Here is an 11383-nt window from a genome sequence, read left to right on the forward strand (position 1 = left end):
TGCGGGATGAACTCCTACCACAAGATCGCATACGAGCAATTCAAGAGGAATTGGCGGGATTCTTTCTTGACCACGTCATCGACAAACACGGAGAATACCATGTGGAAGTTGAGTTCAGATGTTAGGGGATTTTGTAAGAGATCTTATATTCTATATATATAAGTAGCCAGTAGCGTCGGATAGATATACGAGAACTTGTTGTTCGACCAATCTATCGGAGAAGGAGAGGTCGATCACTTCTCTCCGTGTATATGTTCATGACGATCTTTTGTACTTAATGGTTTCCTTCATTTGCTTACTAGCTAGCTCGCGTCTCGAGTCCTCTCTATACGTATAGTACGTACCATCGACCAAGCACAGAGATAAGAGAGGACACTTCTCTTTATTAGCTAGCTAACATAATATATGAAACCCCTAAATTAACCCTACAAAACCACCCAAACCCCCTACCCCCCCCCCTTCAGAAAAAAACAAAAAACCTAGCCCCTGAACTGCTGACGCATGTAAGCCTTTTGGTCCAGGTTGGTGGCACCAACCGGGACAAAAGGCCCCCCTGCCTGGGCAAGCGGCAGCGGCCACGTGGAGCTCCATTTGTCCCGGTTCCTAGGCGAACCGGGACTAAAGGTATAGGGCTTTAGTACCGACCCTTTAGTCCTGGTTCGGGAACCAGGACAAATGGCCCTCACGAACCGGGACGAATGGCCCTTTTTCTACTAGTGTTTGAAGAAAAGTCTGTCCATTTTATTCACTTGATAGACCAAAAAAAAATATGATGCTCATATCTGGAATAGAGCTGGGGCTAAATGCCTCCAGCCCCTTTTTGATTAGGGTCGTTGTTTAGTGGTTTGTGAGCATGTTCTGTGCTAGGCTTTTAATTTATGTTAGGGTTAAATGACATTCGAGGAGCCCTACACACACAAAAATCAGCTCCGAATAGTACATTTTTAAAAACTTTTTCATAGGCCCAAATTTTGTTATTTTTGCCCAGATCTTTCTGAATTTCCAAACATCACCAAATTTTGCATGCACATTGCATTCGCGAGCATCTTGGGTGTCTAAAAAAATCAGTTTTGTTTTAATAATTTTGCTATTTTTACCGATTTTATTGTTCACAAGCGAGAACATATGAGCCCGGCACCAAATTGTTGTTCTCGCTCTTCTTCCGCTTCTATTATATTCACATGCAGCTTTCCTTCATGGCTCAAAAATTTATTTTCGATTTTATAGAACCCATAAAAAGGAAAATTAAGAGATGAACATGGGGTGTATGGGAAAGTAGTTGCAACAAAAATTGCTCTATACATTCTCAAAGTGATACTACATTCCTGGATGTTGCATTAACGTTGATTAAAGTGGGTTTCAAGTTAATGCAGGGTAAGAGTGGTTGCATTAATTTAGTCATGCATCCAAAACAAAGAAACAAACCCAACAGCGTGGCATTTTGAGGTGCGAGACCAACGCAACGCCACACAAAAAGACACTTCTAAAGGAGCCCCAAGCCTCCAATCTAATCTATTCTTAGCTTCGATTTCAATGACAATTCCACACATAGCCACTCCCCTTTAAGTAGTCATATCACGCCAATGTTCCAAGTTGAGGGGCCACTTTCAGAAAAAAGTCCCTCCTCCTCCTCCTCCTAGTCCTACATCCCTCGACCATCTCGGTTCCCGGCGACGTCGGCCATGTCATACCAGACCCTTGAGCTAACGTTGATCTCGGCGAGCGATCTCAAGAAGGTCACATTCTTCTCCCGCATGCACATTTACGCCATTGCCTCCATCTCCGGTGGTGATTCCCGCATGCCTACCCATGGCATTGGCACCCAAGTCGACCACACCAATGGTCCAAACCCCACATGGAATGCCATGCTCCATTTGCCGATCCCTGCATGTGTTGATACGCGCGGGCTCGTCCTCCATGTGTCGCTACGCTCGGAGGCGCTCTTCTTCGGCCACCATGACGTTGGTGAAGTATTTGTGCCCCTTAATGATCTTTTGGCAGGCACAAATAACACTAATGACCCAAAGACCATGAGCTACCAAGTGCGGCGACCCATGTCTGGCCGTGCCCACGGTGTTCTCTACTTCAGCTACAAGTTCACCGGCATCAAAGCTGCTCCTGCAAGCGCTACAGAGAACAAACAAGGGCAGTACGTCAAATACTCTGGGGACTCTGGGGTGGCAATGCCCAGACCCATGGTGCCCGTCACCGCATACCCACAACCGCATGCCACATTTTCATACCCACCAAACGCAGTGTATCCACCACCGTACATGTATAATACTGCTCCAGCACCGGCAAAGATGTACTATGTGTATGCGCCAGCAACGACTATGGCTGCACCGGCAAGGCATGCGGGAGGGATTGGAATGGGCCTCGGCCTCGGGCTCCTCGGTGGCGCGGCCGGCGGGATGATGGCATGATGCTCGGTGACTTGGAGTCTGATGCCGTATAATTAAGGAGGATGTCCATGTAAATCTCTAATGTGAATCGAAAATGAGTGAGCAAAGTGAAATCATCATAATGTGCAAGTCTCTTTGTTTCTTAATTACTTCAACTTGAAAGGATTGCAGTTAAGCCGATGGAACCACGCGAAAGTAGCCATAAATTTCTACGCCCTTCGTCCATAGTTATAAGACACCAACACATTTGAGGTTCAACCTTACACTCTCAACCTTATTACTTCAAAAAAAAAAGTAAAACTCTGTTTGCCTCTAATTTGGAAGAGCAAAACAGGCATTTCGTTGGAACTCTCAAGGAATTCCTGCTTCCAACATTCCCTCGCTGATTTGCAGAGCAATTAGCACACAATTCGCACTGCACATCAGTTAGGCACGGAGATTGATTAAAACATTGGTCAGAGTGTATACTGATCATGGATGTTGATTAAGAAAGTTGCAAATTTTGTGCATGCAACTTCCACACTGCTTAAGTGTATTTATTATTCTTCTAGGCAAAAGCTGACGAAATCTGATCAAACTTGTCATAATCAACCAATACCTACTTTGATCTAGTCCCTCTACTTTTCATAAGTACAAGACTTGCTATGTACTAAATCAACACATTCAATATCTCCTTTGATCTAGTCGCTCTACTCATAAGTATAATAACTTGCTATGTACTGAATTAACACACTTTCCGCAAAAAGAGCAACTTCTTGTGGCTGGGTTGTCTACAGAAGTTAAAAATTCTCCTTGTGGAACTCGAATTTTGTGTTTGTCTTTCTCGAGAAATCTTGCGCAAGGTCACGCAGCTCCTTTGTTAGCACCGGTGCACCGCAGTAGAATACTCCTGTGATATCCAAGAATCATAGAGTAAATTCCAATTCAGAAAAGTAATGTTATGTGTGTGCATAACAGTGTTGATTGATCGATCATGTAATTCTTAGAGCAAGAAAAGAAAAATAACAGAGCCGGCTGCTGGCTATATCACATTGATATGTCATCTATAGTCAATCTAATAGCCCATCTCATTCTCTCACGAAGTTCCTCGAGACTCTGCTGCAGTGGTGCTGCAAATGGCTATCTACAACCCATTTCTCTTCTCTCCTCTCCTTTCTCCTCACCCTCCACACAAAAACGATATGGCTACTCCTATAGCCTTCTTACTAACCCTATTATGTTTGCTGTTAAATCCTAGCGGTAAAGGTTGGCGTTAAGATCATGCCTTGCCTAATATGACCAAGTTAGGTAAGGGAGAATATTTGAGGATGACTTTTGGCGCCCAAGCTTGTCTACACCCTACATGAGCAGTAATTTAAAAAAAAAAACTGATTTTCTTTTACATCGAAGATGCTCAAGTGCTACAAGCATGCAAAATTTTATGGACAATTTGAATTTACCGTACATCAGGGAGTAGATGAGCATGAGCTCATCGATGGATCATAAGAATCTTATGTGTATATCCAGACTTTAGACTGCTCAAAATTTCTTTAGTGGTTGCAGCCATCAGCAAGTAACAATGATCGGTTGGCACCTAACATGTGGCATACCTATCCGCTGCTCAATTTTGGATACCACTACCCAAATTTGGTTCTACAATGGAATGGTTTTATGTGCTCAGCATTTACTGTTGGGTGTAGCTATCAGCAAGCAACAGTAATTGGTTGGTTCAACCTTGGCTACTCCCTATCCATGCCAGTTCAAGTTGAACACATACACCTCCGATCATGACAAGGATCATGCATGTCCTTGTCAACCCGGGTTCGCTGTAGAAAGTTAGGCCATTGCTATACAGTTGAGGTTCAGTCTAGCACCAAGTCTGGCAGGAAGTTTCTCTCACAGCGACCCACGGGAGGAGAAGTCGTACAAGCTTAAACCAAATCGATATCGACTTTCACGGTCTCTCCGACCCAATTTTGACCATGCACGTGTCAAGAAACTACCGAGAAAGCATGAAACTTAACACGGTGTCCATGATATGCAACTTCCCGAGCATGCCAGTTATGCTACCAACAAATTGAGTATGCACATGTGAAACAAAGTGAGTTTGGTACTTACCGACACGCTGTTCACGGTGGTTGAGGGCGATACGCTTGTAGACATTGCGCCAGTTTGGTCGCGCAAAGTGGGTTTTGACACGGGTGCCGGAGACGATGTCGACGCCGTTCTTGGCATGGTTGAGGGACTGGAGCATGGCGATGAGCGCGGACCGGGCGTCCCCGTCCTCGTAGACACTGGTGCAGTAGTTATGGAGCTCGATGACACTCTTCTTGTCCGACTCAGCTATCTCGTCCATGACGCCGCGGAACCACTCGAAGGAGCCTTGCTCCCGTGTCACCCAGTAGAAGTAGGCGCGCCGGGTCCGGAAGGACGCCGACGTGCTCGCGTCCCCGGGGTTGCCGGACTCAACGTCTCCTTCGAGCCGCTTCATGTTGTTGATGATGTCCTTGATGATGGAGATCATGGGCGTGGCCCCGATGCCCAGCCCCACCAGCAGCACAATGTCGTACTGCTTGTAGTCCTGCGCCGGCGCGCCATACGGTCCGTCGATCAGCACCTTTGGGAAGCTGCAGCACAATCACATTTTGTAAGATTACATTAAGTCGCAGTAATTTAATTTATTAAGACTGATTGACATGATCAAGACACAAATCACATGGGGAAACACATTGATAGCAGGAAAATTAGTTTAAGCAATGATTTAACAGCCGGAAGGGAGAATGTTCTTTCCCTTCACATGATTGTTCTTATTCTATCCTCGACCGATGGCGGGCGATCCTCCACTAAACAAGTGGATGTGTTTCCACCGGGAGGGCATTACCAGTCACTTTCCCCAAGATAATGTTGACATTGCCAGTCACTTCTCCACCCACCCGTCAGTTGCGCCTTATCCTAACCAAAACTGAATCAGGCATAATATGGCTGCTATGCACAACAATGACAAAGATCCTGTATCGATCTTGTAGATTCTAAAACTCCTAGCAGAGACTTTGTCATGTGAAACAACTGACTCCGGTCTCGAGTGTATGTGGATGTTTGACGTTCTACTAAGAAACAGTACAAGTACCATAGTTTTATTATTACTCCCTCCGTTCCTAAATGTAAGTCTTTGTAGAGATTCCACTAGGTGGACTACATACCGAGCAAAATGAATGAACCACACTTAAAATGCATCTATATACATCCGTATGTAGTTCATAGTGGAATCTCTACAAAGACTTATATTTAGGAACGGAGGGAGTACATGTTAGTCAGGTCCTTGGTTAGTCAGTGCAAAATTTCCTCCTCTGTTCAGAGTTCCTCTGACCGAAAAAAATTTAGAAAAAGGTAATGAAGAATAGAAAGTCAGAGGAGGCGGCTAACGAATATCGTCGCGTGCTAAAGATTACTCCTCCCTCCGTTGTATAATGCAGTGCGTACAGATTTCTTCCAGAAGTTTAATTTCATATATTTTGACATATTTCTTGGAACAATCCGTACGGAGGAGCACCGACGGAGTGATGCTTTGACACATGTGTGTGGAAGCGTTCGTGGTCATCCACCACCACCTACCGCCTGACCACTGACCAGAGAGGCATAGACCGGTTTGGGTCTTGCGACCCGACCCGACCCAGCAATGCGCGTCCCTTTCCGTTCTGTCCACACGCTAGGCCGGCCAGATTGGACCACGCCAAGGGACCGACCCACACCGCACCGCACATAGAACAAAAATTCCAGCCGGAAGCCGTTTCAACGGAACAGAAAAAACAAGGGGCCGTACACACATACCTCGGGTTGGACATGGCGCCGACGTCGCGGTCGTACTCGGCCCGGAGCAGGCCGCTCTTGCCCTCCGTCGGCGGCCGGCAGACCTTGGAGAAGACGTTCTTGAGCTCCCGTGTCCAGTCGCCCAGCGTCCTGATGTGCACGCTCACGTAGTCGTCCTGCGGCGCCGACGTGATGGAGAACGGGTGCCTGCACGTCCATTATTATTATTTTTGTTAATTATTAAATGTTCGTACCTTCATCAGGTGGCCAATCAATTAAGCTTGATGATGGTCTAATCTAATGATTGGAGTTAGTGATAATTACCATTGGAACGGCGAGACGGCGGCGCAGTTGACGAAGATGTACTGCCCGCTCTTGTACCGGAACCCCTGCGGCTTGGAGAAGTGCAGCGACAGCACGTTGCCGGGGTACACCGCCACCTTGAGTATCTTCACCGGCCGCACGCTCGACCGCAGCGCCCGCGTCAGCCGCTCGCACGCGTACATCACCATCGGCACCGCCAGGTACATCCACGTCTGCACCAACATCACGTTCATTTTTACACGTGTCAGCTATCATCTTTACAGTTCAAGGTGGAGCACGGATGAGACTGGCCTAAAGATGGATGGATTGATTGATACGTACCGACTTCTTTTGCCACTTCTTGGTGAGGTAGAGGAAGTGCCCGTGGACGATGAGCAGCGCGTAGACGATGACGAAGAGGTGGTGCGAGTACCAGAAGGCGTTGAACCCGGTGAGCCGGTTGAGCGGCTTGGGGAGGCTGAGTCTCCCACGGCGGAACCACGGCATGGCGAGGGTGAAGGCGATGGCCATGAGCACCAGCATCACCAGCCCCGTCCACCCCTCCGTGCCCTTGACGAACCACCAGTAGTTGGGCGGCTGGTCCTCGCCGAAGAACGGCTTCATGGGCTCATACTCCTCCTCGGAGGCGCGCAGCAGGCGCGGGAAGTCGCACGTCAAATGGGAGATGATGTGCAGCCCGGCGCCGACCGAGATCCCCGCGGCGATCACCTTGTGGAAGTTGATGTTGTCGTCGAACGGCACGAACCGCCCCGCGGCGGTGCGGTTGCGGAACCACGTGATGGTGTTGCGGCACACGGGGAGCAGGATGAGCGCCATGTTGAACTTGAGCGTCTCGGCACCGCCCTTGGCCACGCACACGCAGTAGCCCATCACCTTGAACACGGCACGCTCCCGGTACTGCATGAACTTCCAGGTGAAGAGGCCCACACAGATGGAGAGCCACAGCAGGATCACCCAGCAGCGGCGCCAGTTGTCCTCCAGGAAGTAGCTAGCGCGGCGGTACCACCGCCGGAGCGGGTTGGGCTCCGCCGTCGGCCGGAGGTGCTGGCTCAGCATCTGGCTCAGGTTGCGACTGTTGGTCGTCCCGATCCCCATCGACTGGCTCGGCGCCTGCAGCAGCAGCATCTCCAGATTGTACAGCTGCAACAAATTGATTGACAACATTATAATTAGTAACATGCAACACCATTGGCAGCAAAACAGAGCAGGTGACCAATGTTGCAGATATTAATCATGGCATTAAACAAGAGAAGCACGGCATTGTCAATGTTTAATTACCTCGATGTAGCCGAGGTTGTTGGGGTCGAGCTCCTCCATGATGAGCCGGGCGTACTCCTCCGACTGCTCCGAGACCTTCTTCAGGTTGTTGGCGGCCGCGCTCAGCGTGATGATCTGCACAACAGATTACCAGAACAGCCGTAAGTTACAAGGTCAATCGTCGTCGAATTTTGCTCAGGCACTTCTTAAAGATCTTAGACCATGAACTCGTCACAGGATTATATGTTCGAGATCACGAAAGAAATATTTGGCGATCGTTGGTTGGTTTGGTGAGGAGTGGGAACTCGCCGGACAAGGACACGTCGAGGTCAGCATAACGTGTGGTGGTGGATGACATTGACACCGACGTGCAATGGCAATCAGGTAGTAAAGGAGAAAGTCGCAAGAACTATTCAAGTATAGTCACTGATCGTCGAAATATCGGCCATTGCAGCTAGAAGCTCTTTGACCGAACCTGAACCTGAACCTGAAGGGAGCAGTGAAATTAAGAGTGGTGGGAATGAATCTGACTACTAACCTCTTTGACCTCCTCCTCGGTGATCCTGCCGTCAGCGTCCTTGTCCACCCTGTTCGTTGATTAATTAGAGGCGTTAATTCGGGAATTGATGGTTCATTTAGTCGGAATAATCAAGTGGTTCTTATTAATGAATGGTACTAGTACGAGTACTCGGGAGATTAATCAGTGAAATTTGGTAATAAATGCTTACATGTCGAAGAAGGTCTGCAGGCGGCTGTCGAAGCTGGTGTCGGAGATCTGGTCCCAGAACTCGAGCAGCTCCGCCTTGCTGATGCTGTCCCCGGTGATGTTCCGCCGCCTCGCCAGCGCGTCGAACAGCTCGCCGGCGAACGCCAGCTCCTTCATCCCTGCAAATTTGTTCGATACACAATTAATCAATCAACCATGAACGAAGGCTTACATAATTTTGGTTGATGCAAGACCAAGACGAAGTAGTTGAGCTGTGGGCGCGGTGCTTACCGATGCACTTGCCGAACTTGGAGCGGTGGAGGAGGCCGTTCTCGGCGAGGTCGTCGAAGCGCTTCTCGACGGCGGGCCAGCCGGCGGAGCCGTCGGTGCGGCTGATGAACTTGAGCCCCTTGAGCGCGTGGGCCGCAGCGGACTTGGACTTGTCGACCCGGCTGGGGCCGGCCCCGCGGCGGTTGACGGAGGCGAGGCGCCGCAGCTCCTGCGAGACCTGCTTGATCCGCGTGGAGGCGGTCCGGAGCACGCCCTGGCCGTAGGAGGAGGAGCGCTTCTCCAGCGTCTGCGCCAGCAGCTTCACGTCCGAGTCCTCGCCGCCCGCCGCCGGCTTCACGCTGTGCACCGCCACCGAGTCGTCCCGCACGTCCAGGGTGATCTCCACGTAGTCGTCGTCGTCGTTGTCGTCGTTTCTGGCCCGCTGCGGCGCCGGCGCCCCGTGCGGCGCCGTGAGCGGCGCGGACACGGACTCGGCGAAGCGCGCGCTCTTGCGCATGGCGGAGCGCTTGGCGCCCAGGGGCCCGCTGTGCGGCACGATCCTCTCGCCCGCCTCCACGATCTCCCCCGCCCCGCCGCCGCCGCCCGCCCGGTTATGCATGGCCGCGCCGGCAGCCGGTCCTGGCTCGCCGCCGGTGGGTTTCGCGGTGGATGAACTGATTGGATAGGAGGAGGAGACGGTCGTCGATGAGGGGTTGGACGCCTCTGGTCTGGTGAGGTGAGGTGATGACTGATGACAGAGGATGGAAGGGACGGAGTATTTGTATGCGACTGGTCGTGCGGCGCGGCCGGGCCGCGCCGTCGTCTTTTTCCTTTTTCTTTTCTCGATTGGTTGATGATTCTTGAGAAAAATGGGCTGCGCGCTCCTTCCCCACCTCTTCCTTGCTGCTTTTATTAGTGCTGCCTCCTTTCAATGCAGAGGAATTGGTTTTATTAGTGGCGTGAGGTGGGGTTGGTGGCGCGCGTACGCGTGGAGAAGATCAGACAGGGTTGGTGTGCTGCGGGATTGGACCGAAATAAGCAGCGGTCAACAGGCGGCTCCCCAATTCGCACACGAGTCCCGGTCAACAGAGTTGACAAGAAAGTTAACATGATCTGCTGTGACTGTGGGTGAGGACCGATCCCCTGACCTCGTCGATGACGATGGAATCATCAGGCGCTACTGGATGCCAAAGCTCATACTCTATAATAAGTTATTGAAAATCTGTTATACATTAAAAGTAAATTCGCACGGGAATAAACGAATCTGCGTCAACAGTATGACAAAGAAGAAGCAATTTCGCAGGAGAAAAAAAGACAAAGAAGAAGCAAGACGACTACCTCCGTCCTGGCTTATAGGTTTCTTTTGTAATTTGTACCAAATTTTGACTAAAAATTTAACTAACAAAATGTTAATGCATGTCAAAAAAAATTATTTCATTGGATTCGTATTTAAACATAATTTTTAAAAATATAATGTTTGATGACATGCATTAATATTTTGTTAGTTAAATCTTTAATAAATTTGACACAAACTACAAAGAAGACATATAAACCAGGACGAAGGTAGCATAGTTTAACAGCAAGGCAGTAAAGGCATTGGAACGTCCACAGCACAGAGTTGACACATGGGGGAAAAGAAATGATGAAGCTCTGTAGAGAGACGTCACGGATTATGCCGCACCAAGATTATCTTGGGTTGAATCTACCTAAGCCACTAACTAAATTGCAACGCTCGTGTTGAAATTGGTTTAGATAGCCCAAATTCCGGTCGCGGAAGTGCTTCCATGGGTGGCCAGTTGGAGTTTGGCCGACATCGACCCACGGAATTCCATGGACACCGACAATTTTACCGTGGGTGAAGGGAGAGATCCAGCGACGTCGACGATGATGATCCTGAGGACGAGTGATTGTGTGCAGGTTTGGTCATTCTAAGTGCATTATGAATAAGTATTTTTTTAAGAACTCCTGATAATTTTTTACATGGACATTGAGAGCATCTCCAGCCGCGTCTCCAGCACGGCCTCCTCAGGTGATTTTTTTGGGCCGGCACCGAAAAAACGGCTCAGTCGCGCCCCTAGGACGCCCTATTCCGCCGGCTCGGCCCGTTTTTGCGCCCGGCGATCGCAGGCCGAACCCGGTGCACTGGGGGGGGGGGGGGCGCTCGAGGGCTCTGGCGCAAGGGAAAAACGTTCCTGGGCCACATTGGCAGGCGAAAAGTCAAGCCACTCGTCCAGATTCGCCTCTTACCCCCCGCGCTCGGTCGCCACCCTGCTCCACCCTGTCGATCTCGGCACCGTCCATCGCCCACCGCAGCTAGGTAGACCATCTCCCGCCGGGAAAAAGAAGGGGTTTCGCCGAGGCAGCCTCTTCGCCGCCGTCCGGGCACCTTTCCCGGCGTTCCGGTCGCGCAGGGCCTGTACACTGGCGGGCTTGCGCCCACCTCGCCCGCAAGGTGTTCGGTGAATTGCCCGGCCCGGCGATGGACTCCGAAGATGAGGAGGCGCTCGCGGCGTTGTTGGAGGAGGAAGCCGAAGCCGACGTCCAGGAGCAGGAGCGTCTCATGGTGCTCGCCGCCCTCGCCGGCCTGCTCGTGAGCAGTGAAAAGCCGCGGCGAGGTGGCTCGGCGCTTGGGCGGCTG

General features: G+C 50.3%; 1 protein-coding gene and 1 pseudogene across 1 annotated transcript; one reads left to right on the forward strand and one right to left on the reverse strand.

Annotated features, from left to right (window-relative positions):
- Positions 1–1647: 1647 nt before the first annotated feature.
- On the forward strand, positions 1648–2531 carry LOC123093619 (protein SRC2-like; annotated as a pseudogene).
- Positions 2532–2882: 351 nt separating this feature from the next.
- Positions 2883–9604, reverse strand: LOC123093618 (respiratory burst oxidase homolog protein B). Its single transcript, XM_044515613.1, has 9 exons — positions 8767–9604; positions 8498–8654; positions 8308–8356; positions 7791–7904; positions 6834–7652; positions 6513–6724; positions 6210–6395; positions 4500–5008; positions 2883–3291 (listed from the first exon to the last, which is right to left on the reverse strand). Exons 1-9 carry the CDS (start codon positions 9362–9364, stop codon positions 3182–3184), a joined length of 2754 nt encoding a protein of 917 aa, XP_044371548.1. The 5' UTR covers positions 9365–9604; the 3' UTR covers positions 2883–3181.
- Between the last annotated feature and the right edge of the window lie 1779 nt (positions 9605–11383).

This window comes from Triticum aestivum, chromosome 4B (genome assembly GCF_018294505.1).
Source record: "Triticum aestivum cultivar Chinese Spring chromosome 4B, IWGSC CS RefSeq v2.1, whole genome shotgun sequence".
NCBI lineage: Eukaryota > Viridiplantae > Streptophyta > Magnoliopsida > Poales > Poaceae > Triticum > Triticum aestivum.